Below are 23,535 nucleotides of genomic sequence, written 5' to 3'. Positions count from 1 at the left end.
TTTTTTTTTTCAAATAAGCATCATGGTAGAGCATCTCTATCTTTGTATCCTCTGTAAATGAGTGATGACTCATATATACCAGCTCATAGGTGCTCCTGCCCCAGAAAACCAGAGACAGAGCAGCTGAATGTGTTACTTACTACATAGGATTCATACTGAAGGTCACCAACAGGTCCTGGAAGTGATTTGACAAGTTCCCCATTGCAAATGTTAAATCAGTCAACCTTGCAGTGACTTTGAAACTCCACTAAGAATTATCATTAAATTGGGTCCTTGGTCCCCAGAGAAAAGGGGAATGGGGTCCAGTGGAGGAGTCATTAGTACAAATATGATATTTGCATTAAGTACTCTAAATATGAAGCGCAGTCAGACTGTGATATTTACACTCAGAATTATTGAATCCTTTGGGAGGGAGAATTCCTGTAATGGTTTATAGCTTAGGCACTAAGAAATATAGATACAAAGAACTCAATCATTGAGTTCTATTGTAGAAAGCTAAACATTGACAGGTATCACTTATTCCAGGATTCTAAGGCAGTCAAGTCATAAAACAGCTATTTTTAAGCCTTTTCATTATTTTATGAGAGAAAATGAAGCTTACAAAATAAGTATTCCCCATTTAGACAGAAACTGGTGTTTCATTAGGATCATACCATGCAGAGAGTTAGCAAAGCACAATTTCAGCATTGGCTTTTCAGTCTAGTGATTTCTCAGATTCTGCCATTAGTACCCGTGGTATTTTCCTATGTATTATATCTGTTTAACCCTCATTGTGTGTTATGTAAGTACACATGTGAGTGTGCACACATGCACATACTACATACACACAAGTGGTGTAGTTGAAATCCATGGTCATCTTCCTTCTACAACCTTGGAATATCAGTTCCAGGAGCCCCACAGGTCCAAAAATGTAGGAACACTCCATTTTTATATGTGAAATATAATTTATTTCGATATAATCTGGGCATTTTCTATACTCTTAAGTCATTTCTAAGTTATCTGGGATAAAAGAACACAATGCATGCTATTATAGTGTGGAGAATACTGACAAAAAGTCTGCAAAAGTACCATATCTCTTCTCTTACATATTAAAAATTGGAAAGTAGACACTTCCACACTGCAGAACCTAGTACATAAATGGTCTCACTTTACATGCATATCACAAAGCAGCTAAGAATGAGTTTAATTGAGACTGATTTATAGTCTGTTTCTTTCAAGAACTTCCTGATTCTTGGAAATAACTTGTTAATTCAAATTTTGAATCTTTAGAAAATTTATACAATATTTTGTAGTTTCTCCCATATCAGGAACTTAGCTAAATGCCACCAACAGCCAAAACAAGCTAGAAAAAACAAAGGCTAATACTTGGCACCTGACATAAACTGTAGGCATCATATTCTTGTTACAAGTGGACATGATTTCTGTTTATTCAGTTGACCTGTTCAGTGGATTGGAAAGATCTTTTCTTCCCATAAAAGTGCTACTTATTTCTGCAGCATTTCTATGTGTTAGCATTAACCATGTCCCTCCCAGTCCAGCACTTGAGCAGGAGAAAGTGTCAGGGTCCTCAGTATAAGTAACAAATGCTGTTGCTGTTGACACAAGAGAGGAGAGCATCTTCAAAAGGTATCAGGGGTAACATATTTTGGGAACTGAGCTGGGTTCCTGTGATATATTTAAGTGCCTTTGAGTTCTGGGAGCAGGCAAAATAATAGTATCATAGCATCCCTCAGGTTAAAGTTCAGACAGATTTCTGCCACTGCTCATAAAGATAGTCATAAAAAAATAAGATTCCTGAGTTCTTACAAGCAATGAACAGGCAAAAACTAAATTTATTAAGGATTTGTTTGGATAAATTTTGTACAGAAAAATAGCATTTATTGTATCTATAATATAAAGTAACTGCTCAACAAGCTTTATAAAGTATGAAGCAATAGGGTAATAATTTCATGAAGTGGTTCTACTGAGGTAAGTGTCTGGGTAAATTGAGTCGTAACAAGAATTCATCATATGTATGACAATGCTAACATTTTACTAAATTATTTATCACAATGCATAATCTGCTTACTCACACATCATCATAATATGCAAGATCATGAACGATTTTCCAGAATTGGACCAAAACATCATGTCACTGAAGTACATATATAAATATATTACACCAATCATGTATTCATAAAAATTTATAAAATAAAAGCCAACTGTAAATCCTGTAGTTTTCACTGATATTCAGAAGAACTCAATCCGATTCATCGCTGCTGAAATAAGAACTGTCACTGTACTCAGCTGTGTAAACGAATTTGTGAAGGATCGGATTCATCTTTGGTATCCAGTGTCGGGGAACCAGATATGTTGAAAGGTTAAATAAATCCACAAAAACCTTGTACCTGTCACTGGAAACATATACATGCATACATGTTAGATTGTGGGTATGAAAACTGTTTTACTTCATATTTCTTCAAAAATATTTCACATAAATAGCTAATATTCAACATACCTTACATGTACATTGTACATAGGTTGGTTTCTAGATAGCACTGGTAAATATTATGTAAATTTTAATCACATCCTAGATTAATGTTTATAGATAGTAATGTGTTTGATTCAGACCAGAGTGATAGAGATTAATTATTGTGCTATTGTATTCATGTAGATAAGATTGTGCCCTTATTTCCTATTTGTTTTAAGATTTATTTTTATTAATTTAAAATACATTTATGTATATGTCTGTATGCAGGTATGTGCTTGTAGGTACTAGTGAGGCCAAAGGTGTCAGATGTCAGGTCACTCTGGACTTGAAATCACAGGCAGTTGTAAACTGTAATATGGGTATTAGGAATCAAAATCTAGAGGAACAGTAAATATTTCTAACTGCCAAGATATGGCACTAGGCCCCTCACTTTTTATTATAAAAGGCTGGTATGTAAAGTTAGACATTTAAAATATAAAGTTCTTAATTACTCATTGGAAAATATTTTCTAATTGCAAAGTAGCTATCATATAACTTCTATGAAGGTTTGGTAAATTTAAAGATCATCTTGGCTTTATTACACATATTTATAGACTGTTTTTCATATGAAAATTACTTTTTTGTTTGTTAGCCAGCTATTTGAATGAATAGTTTTAAGGTAGCAAACCCTGGTAAAGTTTTATAGAGGAAGAACCTTTCTTTGCCTTTGAAGTCAACTAAATCTGGCTTGGACTCCTGCTTCGGTCACTTGTCCACATCATATGGGGCCATGGATATGAAGCAGAAGAGGGGAAACTCTCTAAACCAAGCCTACAATACTTCCTCTGGCCATGATTTCATGAGAGTTAAATGAGATAATGATTTATCCATCGTCAACATTCATTATGTCCCTGACCATGCTGTACAATGTGCTCACTTTGTAAAGAATCATTTTGTAAAAAACTATTGGTTTTTTTTTGTTGTTTTTGTTTTTGTTTTTGTTTTACATAGAATTCATTTCCAAGGGAAAGTTAACATGTATAACAATGATAAGAATTTCAACTTGGCTGGTGGTGGTACACGCCTTTAATCCCAGCACTTGAGTTCCAGGACAGCCAGGGCTATACAGAGAAACCCTGTCTTGATAAACCAAAAAAAAAAAAAAAAAAAACATAACAATAAAATAAAATAAATAAAATAAAATAAAAAATAAAAAATTGTAAATATTAATATTATACAAAAAAAGAACAGGAACATGAATTTCCCAGAAATTGTGCTACCGTGTTTTAAGTCCTTAATATACACTGAGCATTTTCTTATAGACATTTTTTATAAAGGCACTCTGTGAGTAGTTGAAAATACTTTTAAAATAAAACAGGTATATGAAGAAACAGAGTTGTCTGGCAAAGACATTAGATGAATTAATGATAAGAATTATAGTTTAATCAAAATGAGCTATAATCATAAATAGACACTTATACTTGCCCCCTAGCTGCCTGATAACCTTCGGAGAATATTTCAGAAAAGAGGATAGAAAGAATATAAGGATCAGAAGATAAGAAAAGCAAGGCCATGGGATGGTATTTTCTGGGAATGACTCAGCCACTAAGTTCTTGAATCTGATGCAACTGTGCTTGCCTGCATCAAGCCTGCATGAGAATTGTCAGTCAACAAAAAACCATGGATGGAGAGTCCACATCTTCCCCCACTGAGCTGATGGTTGCTGATACACTAGGGGGATTGGAGAGACACTGACAGCAACAGAGTAAGGACTGGTAAAACCACCAGGCTCCCAGGGAGAGTTCCAAACCCAGGGTCAAACAGGTGGCCTTGGGTAAATGGATAGGATCTCAAAACAAACAAAACACATGAATAAGAGAACAGTAGGGAAGAGAGTAGGTTTATATGAAAGAAAGGGAGGAGAGAAGGGAGGATAAGGGATGAGAGTAATCAGAATACACTTATGAAAATGCAAAGAATAAATTTGGTTAAAAAACAAACAAACGAACAAAAATTTCATCTGGAATTTATTGAAGACTTTTCTTTCTGGATATAAGGACTACTGATTCCTCTATACCAGTAATTTTCAAGCCTCCTTAATGCTGTAATCCTTCAATATAGTTCCTTACGTTGTGGTGAACACCATAAAATTATTTTTGTTCCTACTTCATATCTGTAATTTTGCTACTGTTATGAACTGCAATGTAAATACATAACTTCTCTTGGATGGTGTTAGGTGACCCCTGGGAAAGTGTCATGGGGTCACTACTGGCATGTTGAGAATCACAGCTCTGTACTATTGCTGATTCAGCAGCCATTGATACTAGACCACTTTTCGACACAGGGTAAAAAAAGATGAAATTCTTTGACTGAGGTTTTTGACCTTCCGTTTCCACAGGAATAGTAGCATCTAACTAGAGTGTGCTGTTAGCAGTTCAGACAGAATCAAACATAACTTTCCCAAAATGATGTGCATTGCCTTGTAGATGTCAAGATTTGCAGACCTCCACCGTGATGAGAAGCCTGACTTACCTCACAGTTGAACGCAGGTAATGATAACCTGAGGATCCCCCAGTGCCGGCCTTGGTGCCCAGCATCCTGTGCACCATGCACACGTGATTATCTAGACAAACATACAAATTTACTGCATGAATATGTTTATGCCATTAGCTTCACAGAGTTCTAAAACCAAAGGGTTGGTAATGATTATTGCTTCAGCAAAGGCTGACACCTTATCACTTAGCCAGATGGAAAGGTCAAATAGGAGCACCAGAGGAGACCATCCGGTTGCCTAGCACCCCTGTGGTTTAGCCTATACACATTTTAATTCATTCTTCATTGCTTTTGGCCTGTGATCCCAGTAACTCAGAGGGAGGGTCACATAGTGGCTTTTGAATCCTTCCCATTTGTTTCCCTGAGGGATCCTTCTTCCAGGAAAATTAAAAATAAAAAACAAAACAAAACAGTGTTAGTTATGCATTGGAGGGTCATCATGTTAACTTATATAAACCAAGACTCAGGATGGATGGAGAAACAAGGGATTGAGGGAGTCCTCAGGAGTAAGATAAAAAATACTGAATGCTTTTCCTCACTTGGCCACATTTTAATTGCATGTACATGAACATACAAAGGGGGACATGTGCAAGGAAGAAGGCATCAGATAGAGATGGAATGAAAGAGAGGTTGTTGGCAGGAGAGCATATGGTACAATGATGACTGGGTTTGTAAATGTCATAATGAGACCCATTATTTTAAGCACCAGCCAAGAATTAACTAAAGGCTAATGTAATAAGACAAAATAAAACAAATGATTTTAATTTACAAAGCATTAGAATGAGGATTAAGATATATATTAAAACTGACAGAACGTTCATTTTCTTTTCACTCTAGAATACATTAAAATAGTTTTTTTTCCTCGATCCCTAAAATGTCTAATGGTAAAGGCACAGGGTGCAGGTGAGGGGATTTGACAAAGAAGGGCTTACATCTCCATTTGGTCATGAGTGTGTCTATATCCATAAGTGAGGTCAGCAACTGGAAAGGGACCTGGAATCGAGGCTCCTCCCTATAGGACAAAGCAGAAGGAAGTCCTTTCTGATTAAGAAAATCCAGTGCATCAAGACAGGCCGAAGTGTCTGTGTATTGGTTGGCCTTGATTAACTTGGTACTTAGGAGTGTCTTCTCAGTCACCATTCAGTGCCCAGATGTGTAGATAGTTCCATGTAACTTATATGTAATTTATATGAAGTGATTAGCCAAAGAGCCCTACCTAATATGGTCTTATTTAAAAGGAGACACGTTACAATATCTTATATAGAATGCTAACAGTTACCAAATGCTTCTAAGCAGATACTAAACTGTGCAAACATTTCTGTGTCCCCTAGTGTCCTGGGATTTCTTTTTTCATTGAAGCCATAAACATTCTTGATACGTATTGTACTTAGGGTATCTATTTAGAGAGGATGGGTAAAAAGCTAAAAGATTTTGTTTCTTCTGATGTTAAAGAAATAGGTCCAAAAGAATTTGCAAAATATTCTACAGATTCTACAAAAAGCTCCTTGAAGCTTGTTTGCCAAAGGAGTGCATACTGCCTGAACACATATTCTTGGGATCCAAGGAGAAGACCAACAATCAGCAGAACCTGAAAACATTTTAAACATTAAAGGTGATTTTATATAAAACCACTGACCAAGGAGAAAACTGCTTATGAAACATTTTCCTTGATGTACGTTTTTATTTTAGCTTTCATTATATTTTCTTTATGCAGGCTATGTGCATGCAATGGCTGGAGTGCCTTTAGGCAGAAGACAACTGGAGGGAATCAGCTCTCTCCTACCCTGTAGTTTCTGGGAATCAAACTCAGGGTGTCAGCTCCTTTACCCACCTGCTGAACTAACTGGCTTCTAATTTTCATTTTATAAAACAGAGAAATCTCTGAAACTATTTCCTAGTAAAATAATAATTTCACAATTGGGCTTCTAAGAAAAGATTAGCTTTGATCTTTTAGGTCACTTAATGACTAATACACAATGCTTTCTGTTAAATATATAATGTATATTTGCTTGTCTGCACATGTGGATAAGTAGCCTTCTACACGAGTAAAGACAGACTTGTTATTTAAAGTAATCCTTTTCAGTGTTTTTACCAAAAAACAAATTACTAAAAAACTAAATTAAATTTTGATTGCAATTGATAGACCATATCCACTCTTCAATTTTCCTTCCAACTTTTTTTATAATTTTCTTTTTACCTGTAAAAATATATCATCAGTGCTCCCTGCAGTGCACGGTATGACAGTCTTCGTTCACCTGTAGGATACATAGGAAATTTTCAACATTAACATTTCTTCTTGATTCTAGGGATAGAGTCCAAGGCTCTAGCTTGCCTGAGCCAAGGACTTTTAGCACTGATCTGAAGTTCACAGCAAGTCTCAACTCGATAGTTTCAGACAATCATATTAATTTGAATTGTCATCTTAGTTAAATGTACTATGTGTTTTCAGAGAAAGGAGCCAACATTTAGTTTAGATTTTTATTCCTTAGCTTGTACTTAATCTATAGTTTTAAAAGTCAAAATAATATATTGTCTATTTTTAGTATTATATATATATTATTTTATATTCTGAAATGTTAAGTGCTATATTAGGAAAGCCTGATATAAAGAATAAGTAACCCCCATGGCACATATATTTTCCAATCACTTCAAAAACTAACCAAGATCCCTATTTGAAAGTGATTTGTTGTTTGTCTATGTTTGATTTGTTTGTTTTAGGTGTGGTGGTGAACATCTGTAATCCCAATACTTAAAAGCTGAGGCAGGAGAATCATGGATTTAATGGCTGGGGGTACATACTAAGATTCTATCTAAAAAAAAAAAAAAGAAACCCAAAAATTGTACTTTTGGTTTGTGTTTGTTCATTCTAATTTATGTAAAATTGGTTTTCTAGAGTGTGACTTGTAAGCTAAGAAAATGCTCTGCCCTTCATGGTGAGAGGTAAATGTTAGTACGCTTCACTAAGTATCTCTAGATAATGGAGGCTAGCAACTGGTGCGGATGAAAACACGTTGTTTTTTTGTTTTGTTTTGTTTGTTTTTTTGAATTTGTTTTTTTCAAGACAGGGTTTCTCTGTATAGCTCTGGCTGTCCTGGAACTCACTCTGTAGACCAGGCTGGCCTGGAACTCAGAAATCCACCTGCCTCTGCCTCTGCCTCCCAGAGTGCTGGGATTACAGGCGTGCGCCATCACCGCCCGGCTGTTTTGCATATTTCTAAAAGCTTTCCGAAATACTTCACAATCACAGTTTACCTTGGTACCCTTGGGTGTAGCACATAGTATGGAAATGTTTGCTAGAGTCTTGTAACTACACTGAACATCAAGATGGTTAATGTAGGCCTGTCAGAAGCAGTATTAACCCACTTCTCACTTCTCTGAGTAGGTAAACCATTTTACCTGATTCCCTCCAAGTTAGTCTGGATAGACAGGCTTATGGCTTGTATTTAATCTTCCTGCATGTGCCCTTGAGGTCTGAGACTCTCGGACAGCACATTACCTTTACTCAGTAGGCAGTCATGACGTTTCTCATCAAACAAGCAGAGCAGCACCTCCTTCTGCTTCCGGAATTCTGCCATCTGTTCCTCTTTTTCTTCCGAGTCGTTTTTAGCCTTATGGGAAAATATTGCATTAATCTTCCCCAGCAGAGATTGCATTGATGTTTTAAATTGATTCTTTGAGAAAAAATAGATTCTCAGCTTATAACAAGTGTGTACCTCAAGTATTAATCTTAACAGCCAATAGTACACTATGGAAGACAGGTCCAACAAGTAGGAATCTTCCATATACTTGCTGGTCTCTCATTTTCTTTATGTTTAAATAAATTAATAATGCCTAATTCTCTTGAGAAAACTCCTTAGAGATGGATCAAAATGATTAACAAGTGATATGTACTGATCTTATTTTATAATAATCATTTAAGGTAGAGATAATGCCAGTCTCAGAAGAATGTTACTTCTTAATCAGAACTAGTATTAATGCTATTTAAAATCCTTAAAAGTCTCTGATTGGTTAACGAAAGTCTGCTTTATCTGCATGCCTACCCCCCATACCCCCATTCAGTTGCACTTGGTCATCTGGATGAGAGCTGAGTGGCCGGCCCACTTATCCTCAATTCGTCTGAGCAAGTACACCAGTGGTGAGAGCCTGAGTGCAATAATATTGCCAAGGATTATTCATTTACTAAGTAAATGTCCACTGGAAAGAAACAGCCATAAAAGTTGTGAGCAAAAACTGAATCACCTTGCCTCAAAAACATTCACTTAATAGGAATAAGATGGGATGCATTTAGTCACCCAAGCACAGCATTAAAATCATGAACAGCACTACACAAAAGTCCAAACATCATCATAGGGAGTGGCAGCAGCCAGAAGGCTGGCCAAGTTAGAATGCGTAGACCTGCTGGCAAACATTTTAAACTGAGAGGATTCAGAATACTGAGCTATCTCAGCTAGTGGGAGCAACATAGTGAGGTGGGCCCACATGGTATATGAAAGCTTTAGGTATATGTTGTGAATAGCTTATCTTTTTCTTGCAAACAGCAATGGAATGCACGAGGTTTTAGGCAACAGGGAGAGACCATCAGGTTTGCATTTTGGAAAGACAATTATGTCTGCAGCACAGAGAATAAACCAAAAGGCATACAGTGGGGAAGGCATGGGGCAGTCAAGAGACTTTCATGTTAGTCTTGGTGGTAGGTGTAAAAAACATGTAAGAACAATTGAAAGATACAAAGCTGACTCAGCCATCCTACAGAAATATTGGTGAAGGACTAGAGAGATGGCTCAGTGATTAGGAATCCTTGTTTTTACCCATGATTCAGTTCTTAACACCTACCTGTTCACTTACAGCTCTCTGTTATTTGAGGCTCAGAAATCCAACACTCTCATTTGACCTTTGAGGGCACCACCTGGGGCACACAATTCTATGCAGACAAAATACTCATACAAATAAAAATAAAGTAAATAAATGTTTAAAATAAAAAAAATCGTTGTTGAAAAGGAGTAGGAACAAGGACCACTCCTAGGTGACTTACTTGACAGTTGAAGGCTCTTGGGAGGAAAACTTACTTAACTCTGAAAAGACTGGGTCAAGGTGAGGACTCATGGGAGGGAATTTCCCTTATTAATTTTCTTTTCTTGTTTTAAAAGGATCAGGAGAAGAGACTAAACAGAACATTAGATGCATGATTTGAGATCTAAGGGGACATCTAAGCTGGGGATAAATGTTTGAGCGCCACTGGTTGAAGCAGAAGGTAAAGTGAACAGTAAGAGCTGGGGAGGGAGAGTTAGAGAATCGGTTGGAGTCATAGAGAAAATTGAGATGGGTTGTTGGACTCATGTATATGAATGTCACTTGAGAATGCGAAAGTACAAAGGCAGGGGGATGAGAGTTTCTTGGGAAACAAAGCTATAAGTAACCTAACATCAAAATGCTTTAAAACATGAATACACAATCATACTCCTTGGGAGCAGACATCCTTACTTTATATGTTGTGTGAAAGAAAAATGATGCAAGAAGTAATGTTTGCTGTCACAGAGGTCTACCGTTTAAATGAAAGTTGAATCTATATCACATGATTTTGAAGTAGATGGTTTAAGAACCAATTCTCAAGCTGCCAAAACTGAATGGCTACAGAAGTTGAATCATGAAGACAGGGTGTGAGACCTATATTCTGAAGAAAATTTCGAGATGATCTCATTTTAAAAGATCAAATTAGTATTGTCTGTAGCCAATGCAGAGATCCTAGCAAAAATAATAGCAAAGGAAAACATAGGTGGTTAACTATATTTGCCTAGTTTCTTTCTTCTGTGCCACTTGGGCCTTGAATTATCAAAATATATAATTTTCAATTAGGATCAAAATATATCAATACCATGTAAACAATACTTGATTACAACAGGTAAAAATCTTTCTTTATAATGAAGGTCTTATTTTGGCATAAATTTTACACCTATGGAGAAAGTTAAATCAATCATGCAATATATAGTCTAAGAAGATACATTTATAAAAGGAAAATTATGAAAATAACAGATAATTTGGGGTTAAATTTCTAATTCTTTCTCAGTAAGTTTATTATATGAATTCATAATTACCTGAATCCTTAGAAATTCCTCTTCCAGGCCTTTCAAGATATTTTTTTCAAACTTTCCCCAGAAATTAAATCCATGTGGCTCTAAACCAGGTGTTCTTTCCAGCCATGCCTTAGGTAAATAATTATTTAGGTTAATACCTGTTAAACTTAAATTTTTAACACCTTCATAATTTTGAGAAACATGATAACTTACTTGTAAAACTTAGTCTTCACCTTCATTCTGTTAATTTAGGAAATAACACCAATATGTTTTGTCTACTATTTTACTGTTTTACCAAATGACTAACCCTGGGAAGATGTAAGCCTTTTAACCACTGAGCCATCTCTGCACCCCTCCTGTAATCATTCTAAGATTAAGAATGGCCTTGAAACCTAGAAATCAAACTAACTTTATACTTTACACATTCTTAATGTGCATTAGTTTTGAAATTAGCTTTTTATTCATTTTTCTCCATCGTAATAAGTTCTTTAATAGTATATAGGCAATAGTAACCCAAATTCACACTTATTATACCCAGGAGATTAAAGGACCAATTCGTTTGAGAAAAATTTTAATTTCTAAGAACAAAGCTTAGTGATAAAAATCAAGACAAGTCTTGTATTATGCTATCATAAAAAATTAAATTAACCATCCATAAACACCATTTATAAATTCCCAGAAAATTTGAATAAGAAAGGAATTTTCATGAAGAGAACATTTTTAGTTATTTAATTAGTAAAAATTCTTGGTACATTTTTTTAATTATGTAATATTACAGAGAACCAATGTTGACTGAATAATCAAGCACAATCAAGGCAAGAAATCAGCTAAGTGCATATTTCTCAGTAGGAATATTTGATGATGAATCTCTTAGATATTGACATACTATTATATAATTTTTTTTAAATTTATCAGTCAGATTCTAATATTTTAAATGTTTCAGTAAGCTCAATTACAAGTTTAGTATCTTTTATCCTGTCTTTATCATGAAAGCAACACCATTTTGATAAGAGTATTAGAATTTTTTCCATTTTTATTAGATATATTCTTTATTTTTATTCTTTATTAGATTTATCCTTACATTTCAAATGTTGTCCCCTTTCCTGGTTTCCCCCCCAAAATTCCCTATCCTCCTGTTCACCAATCCATCCATATCTGCTTCCCTGTCCTGGTATTCCCCTATACTACAGCATCGAGCCTTATTAAGACCAAGGACCTCTACTCCCTTTGATATCTAACAAGGCCATCCTGTGCTTCACATGTATCTGGAGCCATAGGTCCCTCAATGTGTACTCTTTGGTTGGTGGTTTAGTCCCTGGGAGCTCTGGGGGTACTGGATGGTATAGTTGTTCCTGCTATGAGGCTGCAACCTCCTTCAACTCCTTGGGTCTTTTTTCTAGTTCCTCCATTGGGGACCCTATGCTCAGTTCAATGGCTGGCTGAGCGTGTCCTCCTCTGTATTTGTCATGCACTGGCACAGCCTCTCAGGTGACAGCTATATCTGACTCCAGTCAGCAAGTACTTGTTGGCATCCAGAATAGTGTCTGGGTTTTGTAACCCTATATGGGATGGATCTAGGATGGCAGTCTTTGGATGGTCTTTTCCTTAGTCTCTGCTCCACACTTCGTATTTCCCTCCTGTGGGTATTTTGTTCCCCCTTCTAAGAAGGACCAGAGTATCCATACTTTGTTCTTCCTTCTTCTTGATCTTTACCAATCCTACATCTGACAGAGGGCTAATATCCAATATGTACAAAAAACTCAAGAAGTTAGACTCCAGAGAAACAAATAACCCTATTAAAAAGTGGGGTACAGAGCTAAACAAAGAATTTTCAACTGAAAAACATCAAATGGCCGATAAGCACCTAAAGAAATGTTCAACATCCTTAGTTATCTGGAAAATGCAAATCAAAACAACCCTGAGATTTCACCTCACACCAGTCAGAATCTAAGATCAAAAACTCAGGAGACAGCAGGTGCTGGCAAGGATTTGGGGAAAGAACAATACTCCTCCACTGCTGGTGAGAGTGCAAGCTGGTACAACCACTCTGGAAATCAGTTTGGCGGTTTGTCAGAAAATTGGGCATAAAACTACCAGAGAACCCTGCTATACCACTCCTGGGCATATTTCCAGAAGATTCTCCAGCATGTAATAAGGGCATATGCTTCACTACGTTCATAGCAGCCTTATTTAGAATATCCAGAAGCTGGAAATAACCAAGATGTCCCTTAATGGAGGACTGGATAGAGAAAATGTGGTATATTTATACAATGGAATACTACTCAGCAATTAAAAACAATGAATTCATGAAATTCTTAGGCAAATGATTGGAACTGGAAAATATCATCCTAAGAGGTAACCCAGTCACAAAAGAACACCCATGGTATGCACTCACTGATAAGTAGATATTAGCCCAGATACTTGGAATACCTATGACTGTTAGAATTCTGATACAAGAGATGCTATGCTACAAGCAGGGTGGAGCACTACTTGAGAGTCTACTCATGTGCTCTTACCTCCACCAGCTGCAACAGCGTCTGTTCCTGCTCTGATTTCAGCAACAGCTCATTGTAGTCTCCTCCAAAGTTATCACGATAGTGTTTCCTATTGTAAGGGACTCTCAAGCTCTGAAGAACACCAATCTTATTTTCTAGCAGCCGGAACTGTAGACTCTGGAAGCCTGATGCTGGAGATAGGTATTCTCTGAGAAGGGAAGAAATAAAGCAAGGAAAATATGTGATTTCTTTATCCTTGTAATGTTTTCTTCTAAAAAGATGGTTTATCAAAATATCAGGAGCTGACAGGCACCTGATTCTACATAAGGAGCTCCTTACATAAATAAAAAAAATGAGGTACTTAAACATCATTTTAACTGTGGACCAATTTGAAGTTGGTTAGAACGTTTGATAGTTATGAAATGCCGTATATTTCAATTTATATAGAATATATACTTTAGTATATAGTAATGTATAAAAATAATAAAAAAATTTCCCATTAGAAAACATTGATTAAATATACACATAAATAACAGTGTATATTCTTTCCTAAGAAAAAGACAGGTGAATATTAGTAAATTGTGTTTTTCAGCAGTGGCTAAAGATTGTATACAAATATGTAATCCTACCTACCAATTCTAGTCATGAATATTATCATCCATCCTCCTACCTAGATGGGTATCAGTGAGATAAAATAGCTTTAAACAATGAAATTCTGCCTGGTCCAGTCAAAGATGACCAGAAACGTTACTAAACCATCAAAACTCTTATATCTTCTAAATCCCCTAAGTAATGCTAAGACTTTAATTTCTTAGCCACTACCACAAATTATTCAACTTCATTTTTTTTTTACTTTGAAACTTATTTGGAATTTTGCCTATTACACAATATGATGGATTCCTTTTAAATTTCTTGAGAATTTTTCTTATCTAATTTTAGAAAAAATGCTTGCATGTGTGCTTTTTAAAGATGTAAGTCTGTACTCAGATGTAGATATAAACACACAGACATATGCAGATGGCTTTGTGTGTTTAAGAGTTTGGAGCTAAAATTGACAGTATATGATGAACACTGACATTTCAGCTGTTGTATTAATTTATATACTCCTGTTATTTCTCGTATTTTTATATCATACGCTTACTTAAGCCATTTTACAGCTAATAACCTTTGTTGTAAAAAATTAGTTTATCATCTAGTTTTGAATTTAAAAATGAGTCATGCAGTGTTTTTAACCACTTCTGAATTGCTTGTGATCCAATGCTCCCAGTGTCCTTCAAGCCCTAACAAAACAGGCTTCTCCATTCATTCCATATATGTTCTTTTTTTATAGAACCAGGAGGAGTGTGTGAGCCCCATTACACTCTGAATTGGGAAGCACACACCTGAAGTCATTGAAGTCCAAGGCAGTCATTGTTTCCAGAACGGAGAACTGCTGTACCAGGAGCTTGAAGATGACCACCACACGGTTCATCCGAGCTATCACCTTGAGCATGTTTCTCTCATCCCTGACCTGATGTTGGGATATTGGGGGATAAAACACTGAGTGGTCAAATGGATTTAGAGAAGATGCAGAATAGATTTGGAGTGATAATGTTTGCTATTAGTTTTGTGTAAACATTAACAGAGAAAGTTGGAACTGAATTTTGCCATATTTTAAGATAAGAACAATTTTGAGTTGCATGCAAGAGATTAATACAAAGTGGTTTTTTTTTTAAAAAAAAGAAAATAAAAGTAGAAAATTACATAGATACAAGCTAGAAGGTGTAAGGGTGGTTCCGATGCTAAGGTCCAGTTTCCCAATTGGTTCTTGATCTGTCAGTAAAGAAGCCATTGGCCAATTGCTGGGTGGTACTTCCAGATCCCTGGAGGCAAAGAGACAGATGCAAGGAGAGGAGAGAAGAGTTCACCTTGCTTCTGATGGATAAAAGGTGACCAGCTATGTGAGATCTCGGATGGAGTGGCCACACAGGCCACTCCTATAGGAGAGTGGTCAGGAGTGTTTAGCAGCGACCAGATGTATCTGGGCAACTAAAGTTTAGGGCAGGTGGAGAGGTACAGAGCTAAGAGTATTGATAAGGGCACACTTTTCCAGGAGGGAGATAGTAGTGCCCAGCAATTGTGTCAAAAGGCAAGTTGAAATTCAACAATTGGGTGTGTCTGTGTCATTAATCCATGGAGTCAAGGGAAGGTGGGTGGGGGTTGATAGCTCCGCCCATTCCTTAAGCTTAGGTGCGGTAGTAAAAGCTACAAGCAGCAAGAAGCTATCCAGGAGAGCAGCTTTAACTGACTTCAAAGCCTCTTTCTGCTTTAGTTTGCTTTGTTCAGAAAAGAAAGCTGAAGGAAACCCTTCTAGGAAAGGATTAGATAAATGACTAAATCTCTTCATCTATACTTCATTGAAAGCCTAGGTGGCCACTGACAAGTCAAGGTCTTGTATTCACATGAGAGGGAAAGAAAGAGTAGAAAAGAAGTAGAGAGAGAAAGAGGGGGGGAAGGAAGAGAGAGGAGAGAGAGAGAGAGAGAGAGAGAGAGAGAGAGAGAGAGAGAGAGAGAGAGAGAGAGAGAGAATGAACCACTGCTCTTGGAGCAGAGACTCAGAGAAAGGACCTATGGTAGTGTTTTGGGACAGAAGGAGCTGGGAGTGGGTCTCTCAGTTACAGCTGCACTTCTAGTCCCTGGGTGCTGTTCTCTCATCTTTCCCCCTTTCCTTACTCTTCCAACTCATCCTCTTTCATTTCCCTCATCTAGTCTATCTTACCTTCCCTTCACCTATCTTGCCATAGGTAATACTAAATAGAAATAGAATTCTGTTACCTGCTATAGGATCATCACTATCCGGGTTTGCGATATACCCCATTTATAACAACTTAAAGTGACGAGTAAGTCTTTTAAAGGAAATTGAAGATGTGAAATATGTAGAAACTTCTCAGAAAAAAAATATCCAAAACTCTTGATTCGTTTTGGGATTTAGTTAAATATATGTTAAAATATTAACTTCATACTTTCTAAGTGCTTTTAGAAGTTATGCAAAAATCAATCAATTTAATGACATTGAAACTTACATGACCATTTTGAAAGATTTCACGAACAGAATCTAGTTCCCAGAGTATTTGTTTAAACCAGAGTTCATAAGCTGTAAAATTTAAAAAGTCAGTCAGAAAGTACCCTTTTGATTACAATTATAGGACAAATGCATAGGACAAATTAAAAAATGAACTTTAAAAATAATAAATGTGATCATGGAATCATTTATGTTAGAGATGAGCATTTAATTGTAATCATCCCTAATTTTTTGAATTTCTAATATACTGGATATTTTACTTTAAATGGTATCTACATTATTATTACAGTGGTCCCTCCTTAGAAATGTATTTCTTTGGGTCTTTTAGGATAGCCCATTCTTCCTTCTTGCATAGATGCATGCTCCTCAGTGTCACCCCTCCACAGAGATGAACAATTTCCAACCTAAATGAAAACTGTAAGGTCTTATATTTTACAGTAGTGTTTCATTGTTGGTGGTGGTAGTGGTGCTTGCTTCTTGGGATTTGTTGAGTTTGGCTGTTCTTTATTTGAAAAATTCTAGAGCCCTGTGGTCTCAAAACAGAAGAGAAAGCAGACAGCCCCCTGAAGCATCACATGAATCACATTTTGAGTTCAAATGCCCCTGTCTTCTAAGTGAGTCAGCCAGTCCGAGAATTCCTGCTTTCACTCAAGGGCCCCTTGAGCCTGAATTCTGTGAGAGCATTTCTTTTGAAGAACATAAGTTCTTTCTTTTCCTTCCAGGATGCCACCAAATAATACAACTGATACTAAAAAATCCTACAACCTAGCATAGGAGAAAATGCATAGTAAGGGCCAAAATATCTGATTAATTAAATTTTTATTTGGGATAAAGAACTGAATTTGCTTTATTATCAGCTAGTTAATCCCTCTATACAGTGAACAAATTTTATCTTTCTTTTTTTTATTAGATATATTTTTTATTTACATTTCAGATGATTTCCCCTTTTCAGGCCCCTCCCCCCCAACTCCCCGAAAGTCACATAAGCTCCCTTCTCTCCCCCTGATCTCCCATCCACCCCTTCCCACTTCCCTGTTCTGGTTTTGCCCTATATTGCTACACTGAGTCTTTCCAGAATCAGGGGCCACTCCTCCCTTCTTCTTGTACCTCATTTGATGTGTGGATTATGTTTTGGGTATTCCAATTTTCTAGGCTAATATCCACTTATTAGTGAGTGCATACCATGATTGATCTTTTGAGACTGGGTTACCTCACTTAGCATGATGTTCTCCAGCTCCATCCATTTGCCTAAGAATCTCATGAATTCATTGTTTAAGTGGGAGCTTGGTTTTTTTTTTTTCACTCCACTGTACTCCCAACTTTCTTTCAAATTGACAGCTTCCTTTTTCTGTCAGTTTAGATCCTGAAATCCTAGCACTCCATAGCTTTATTATTATTATTGTTGTTGTTGTTGTTATTATTATTATATTTTTATTTTCTATATTATAGTAACAACATGACAGACCTGGGAAGGCAGTTTGTTTCACTGTGTTTCCAGACTGCTCGTGGCAAAGAAAATGATTGTTTTCCATTAGTTTGCCCTTCACCTAAGTGTATAAATCCCACAAAAGAAGGATTTTCATCTTAGTTGTCTATGTTTTCCTTCAGTAACCAGCACAATGCTTGGCACTGGCTGTCTACCTAATGAATTAGCAAATATATTCATCAGTGTAATAAGTAGATGAGCATAAGAGCTAACATTCTGATATCCCTGGTAGACTCCATGTGGTACCATTCGATGGATAAAGGCTGTATCTGTGATAATTAGGAAAGTAAGATCAACTATAATTTCAGTTATGGTTAAGATTTGGGGAAGATCTAATTTTTATATTTAAGTAATGAACAAATCAGATGCTTGTTAATTATTTTGCATGTCTCTTTCCAGGTCTAACATCATGTGGGTAGCTCTATGAGCCACTCTTAGCACATTGTAACCAAAGTGCAGAAAACTAGTAAATCATGATGGCCACAGCCTGTTATAAGCTTAGTGTGTGCTAGACTCTCAGTGTTTACTGAGAATTATTTCATCTCATTGGCATGGAAACAAGTATGAATACAGAATAACTCCTCAATTGGTATAAGAGGTCTTAATTCTAAGAAATCTAAGATTGTGTAATTTGCCACAGTAGAGATGAGATTCAAATTTATCTTTGAGTTCCATTTATGCTGATTATCTGGGATTCCTCTCTTACTGATTTTATGTTTAGTACAACCCAATAAAAATTAAAGAGAAACAAATGAAAGACAGACAATACAATGAGCCAACTCTTTCCAATCATTAATTTCTTCACTTAAAGAGTTTCTGATGTTAGTAACTGAAGTAAGAACTCATTTGGACAAAGGACAAGAACTCATGGAAAGGAAAAAGACTCTGAGTGTATAGAATAGATAAGAGTTCCTGGATGGATGCACAACGTCACATGGAATTGTCAACCATACAGCAAACATTCTTAATATGTGTGAAACTGTTCATGACATCTTGGAGAACAAGGCCCTTCTGAAAACACAGACTTCTTGCCTGAACACTGCTATCTAGAAATAAGAAATCTGAAAAATATCACAAAATATAAAAATATACATTTTTGCTTATTATTTCATTTTTACAAACTTATATGAATTTGTAAAAAAGTTAAAAAATATTTCTGGAACACAGAATTTTAAGTGCTTCATGAAAAATAAAATGGCTTCTTCACTTGCAAATCCTCTGTGAAACTTAGAGAACTGAAAGGTCTCTCTTGAATTAAGGACAAAGCTGGGAGACTAGTACAATCTGGGCACTGAAAGGAACAGAAAGGTGAGGACAAAAGTCCCGAGAGGCTCCTGGGAGATTTTTCATGACAAGAAATATTCTCAAGAGTATATAGCGACAGCTTCTCAGTCACTTACAGCCTTACAGATAAAGACACATTTGCACTGCTGGTGATGAATAATTGCAATTCTCGCTAGTTGTTTCTTACCCTCACGATTACTTTGATGACTACTCATTAGTTGTTTCTTACCCTCACGGCTTACCTTGATGAGTTATAATAAAAAGGTGCTCGTCATGGATTTTATTCCCTTTTATTTCACTTTGAAGTTCTTGCGCATTCAAAATCTTGTCCAACTTTTGATAAGAAAATGAGAAGACTGATGTTAAGATTTCAGCTCTTGGGTTGTGAGAGCAGACATTAACAAGAAGCAGACTACAATTCTGGAAAAAGTAACCCCAAGTCCAAAACTCTCAAATTGTGATCTGTCTTTTTTAAAAAATAGTAAATGCATTTCATCAAAAAGAGTAGATTAAATTTGTGGTTTTAGGAATAATTGTAGTTGCCATTCTTCTCCAAAATATTCAGTGAGACAGCACTGAATCCTCTCAACGTGAGCATCCTCTCAAAAGCCTATGTTGTCCGGCAAGTGTGGGGAGAAGCTAACCATTTGTTTGGCCAGCTTCAAGTCTGCAACACTTTCCTCTCCTCCCCCTGAAAGGGTTCTGGCAGGTTTTACATGCTTTATCACTTTATCCTTACAAAACTATCAAAAAAGGGGTGAGGGGTATGAGAACTTTAACCACTTCCACCTTAACTGTTTATCTGAAAAGTAACCATAAATTCCTGATGGAAAGCTGTCTTTTATTTACTAATGATTTTGAAAACGTTCTGTGTACCCTTAACATTTCTACGCTGTAATGTGGAATTTGCAGACTTCCTATGGTGATTCAGAGTTCTGACCACATTTTTTTGCATGTGCTGTGCAGAGCCTGTCTGCTATCTGCACTGTGCTTTATCTTTCACAGTCTTCTGTCCAGATACAGAACTTTCTGCTCTTGCTGAACCTCTTCTAGGAAGGTACACTTCACCCCTTAACTTGCTATGGCAAATTTGAAAAGGCACAGATATCTATGGCTAGGTCCTAAGGTTAAGAGAAGTATTGATGATTGAAAAAATACAGGCAAATGAAAGACCACGGAGCCAATTTAGTAGCTGATGACAGCAGCGAACCCCAGTGAGGGCTTGCCACCACTTACTTACCTGCAGGTAATTCCCATAGATAAGGCCTCCTTTGCTGGCTCTGTTTACCCCAGTTTGAGCTCTGTCTTCTTCATTGTCTTCCATAGTTAATTTTTTCAAAGTGTATCTGCAGTTTGAGCAAACAACATAAAAAACAAAAACAATCAAAAAACAAAAACGCAGAGACCATAAAATAAGGAAGTGTAATTCTGTTACTAATTCTGTCTGGATTATTAATAAGTGAAGAAAATAATGAGCAAGGAGTTAACTTTTAAGTCCAGAAATTTAACTGTGTGTAGGCTAAGGCTGGAGAGTTTCCTTCCATTTGAACAGAGATAAACACTCACCCTACACTGGTTCCTGAAAACGGGCACCCACTCATAGTACTGAAGTGTCTCAGGACCACACAAGTTTGCTAGGTCAGGAGCAGGGTCGGCCTTCCCAGATACTTTAGTACTCGCCTTTTATGTGTTCTGATTACCAGACACAGCCAATCAGCACCCAGCTTACACTCTTAGCCAGGATCTCATTTGTACTGGTTCAGAACTGAACCTCTGTAACTTGAGGGTGGATTTGTGTTGGGCACAGCCTTGTTTGCTAGCAGGGTGAGCCAAATCGAACCCTCTAACTTGCCAAGTTGAGCTTTTATATCCAACATAGAAGACATCAAATAAATCAATAGAGGCCAAGTCCATAGACATTTACATTTAACTACTTAATTCCAATAAAGTTCTTCTAGTGTTGTAAGAATCCTTAAAGAGAATGACATTATAGACAAAAGTTTAACCTCTCCCAGTAGGGTCATCTTCCAACTCCTGAGAAACAAGAATTGAAATGTCAGTCCTACTCAGTAGTGGGTAGACACTAATTTTGGGGAAGTAGAGGGAGAGAGGCATGTAGGAGGGAGAGAGAAAGGGGAGGGAAAATGGGGGAGGGGCAGTTCAAATATGGGAGGAGATGGGAGAGAAGTAAAAAAGGGTCAGGAATTTGAAAGTATGTGTGCCAGGAGCCATTCTCACATAGATCTCAAAACCTCCCCCTTTCAGCCATTTCAAGCCTGCTTTCAGTAGGAAAAATACTAGCTTTCAAGATTAGCCAAGTATCCAGGTGGTTAGTACATGCAGAGCTCACCTGAGTGGGCTAGAGCAAACAGAGCTCACCTGTGGTTAGTTTACCATAGCAACTCCTTTCCACCTCACCTCCTTGTGGTCGATTTACTGTGCCAATTTCCTGCAGCAATAGCCAGCCTTTTCCTGAAATTCTGAGAGACAATTCTGAGAAACTGTTCCTGAGAAACAATGTGCTCCCTGAGATTGTTCCCCCAAAACAATGTCTTGCCCCCTTTACCCTTCCCTACACCTTGCTTGCTTCGCTTTATGTTGCCATGTATAAAAAATAAAATTTGACAGCTTGATCAAAATACTATCCTGCTGTCCATCTCTTGCGTCTCTTGTCTCACATTTTCTCCTAGGTGGTCCGTGGGCCCTGTTGACTGTCCTGCGGGTCAGGACATACATGTATAGCAGTTGGAAAGAGGGAATTGGGAGTAGCCACTAGAAAATCCCAGAGGCCAGGAACCCAAGACGTTCCCGGAACTCAACAGGGAGGACATTAACTGAAATACCAAACAAAGGGGAGAGAGAACCTGTAGAAACCATAGCCAGTGGATAGTCATGGCTCCCAGTTGAGAGATGGGGCCACCACCCACCTCAAAAATATTAATCCAGAATGCCTCCTGTCAAAAGGAACCACAGGGACAGAGTAGAGCAGAGTCTGAAGGAAAGGCCATCCAAAGACTGCCCCACCTAGGGATCCATCCCATCTGCTGGCACGAAACCCAGACACTATTGCTGATGCCAAGAAGTGCTTCCTGACAGGATCTCAGTATAGCTGTCCCTTGAGAGGCTCTGCCAGAGCCAGACCAACACAGATGCAGATGTACAGAGCCAAACATCAGGAGTGTGGAGACCCCAATGTGTAAGTTAGGGCAAGGACCGTAGGAGCTGAAGGGGCTTGAAACCACATAGGAAGTACAACAATATCAACCAACCAGAACCCCCAAAGCTCCCAGAGACTAAACCACTAACCAAAGAGTACACAGGGGTTAGCCATGGCTCCAGCTGGATATGAAGCAATGATGCCTTATCTGGCATCATTGGGAGGGAAGCCACTTGGTCTTGTGGAGGCTTGATGAACCAGGATAGGGGAACACTAGGTCACTGAGGCAGGAGTGTTTGGGAGAGTGGGGGAGCACCCCCATGGGGTGTGGAGGGAGGAGTGGATAGGGAGCTTGTTAAGGGGAAACTGGGAATGTAAAAGAATTGAAATGTTCTTGGAGAATGAAATTCACCAGAACAAGCTGCTGCTGCTGAGAGCCACATCCTGTCCATATTAGAGCCCATCTGGCTTAGCTCTTTTCTTGTAGTCAACAGAAGCACACTGTACCAACCTTAAACATGTATACTCGGCTGAGGCTTGCCAGTGACAAGGAGTGACCCATTCATGCTGGTGCCTGGTGAAAAAGCGAGCAATTACCACTTGTCTACAGTTCTGAGAGACAGCAGCGGCACAACGGCCTTTCCATCAACGTCACTGCTCTCACACGTAATGGCTTCGAGTTCTGTTGAGCCAAGTCAGAAATTCCATCACCCTGCCCATAGGCAATTCGCACTGCTATTGGGAACTTGACACAGAGCATGTTGCCCACTTAGCCCACTCCAAAAGAGATACTTCAGTTTCAAGTTTCTCAGAGTAATCAGAAGCCAGAACCTGTTCCTGGGTTTAGCTCTAACTGTAATTTGGGTAATGTGAGGAAAAAAGAAACTGATTTAAATTTTATAGTAACTTCCTTAAGCTTTTAAGTTTTGTGATTTGGTAGAATCCAATGCACATTCAATTCTTTACTTTATTACTGTTT

General features: G+C 37.5%; 1 protein-coding gene across 1 annotated transcript; it reads right to left on the bottom strand.

Annotated features, from left to right (window-relative positions):
* Positions 1-1,734: 1,734 nt before the first annotated feature.
* Tdo2 (tryptophan 2,3-dioxygenase) lies at positions 1,735-23,316 on the bottom strand. The gene is made up of 12 exons (XM_052180956.1): positions 23,165-23,316; positions 20,640-20,745; positions 19,642-19,732; positions 16,631-16,701; positions 14,951-15,078; positions 13,590-13,776; positions 11,095-11,202; positions 8,499-8,610; positions 7,200-7,257; positions 5,935-6,014; positions 4,982-5,072; positions 1,735-2,393 (listed from the first exon to the last, which is right to left on the bottom strand). The coding sequence occupies exons 1-12, from the start codon at positions 23,314-23,316 to the stop codon at positions 2,240-2,242; spliced, it is 1,338 nt and encodes a 445-aa protein (XP_052036916.1). The 3' UTR covers positions 1,735-2,239.
* Between the last annotated feature and the right edge of the window lie 219 nt (positions 23,317-23,535).

Source organism: Apodemus sylvaticus, chromosome 4 (genome assembly GCF_947179515.1).
Source record: "Apodemus sylvaticus chromosome 4, mApoSyl1.1, whole genome shotgun sequence".
Lineage (NCBI taxonomy): Eukaryota > Metazoa > Chordata > Mammalia > Rodentia > Muridae > Apodemus > Apodemus sylvaticus.
This window is presented reverse-complemented; position numbering and strand designations above follow the sequence as displayed.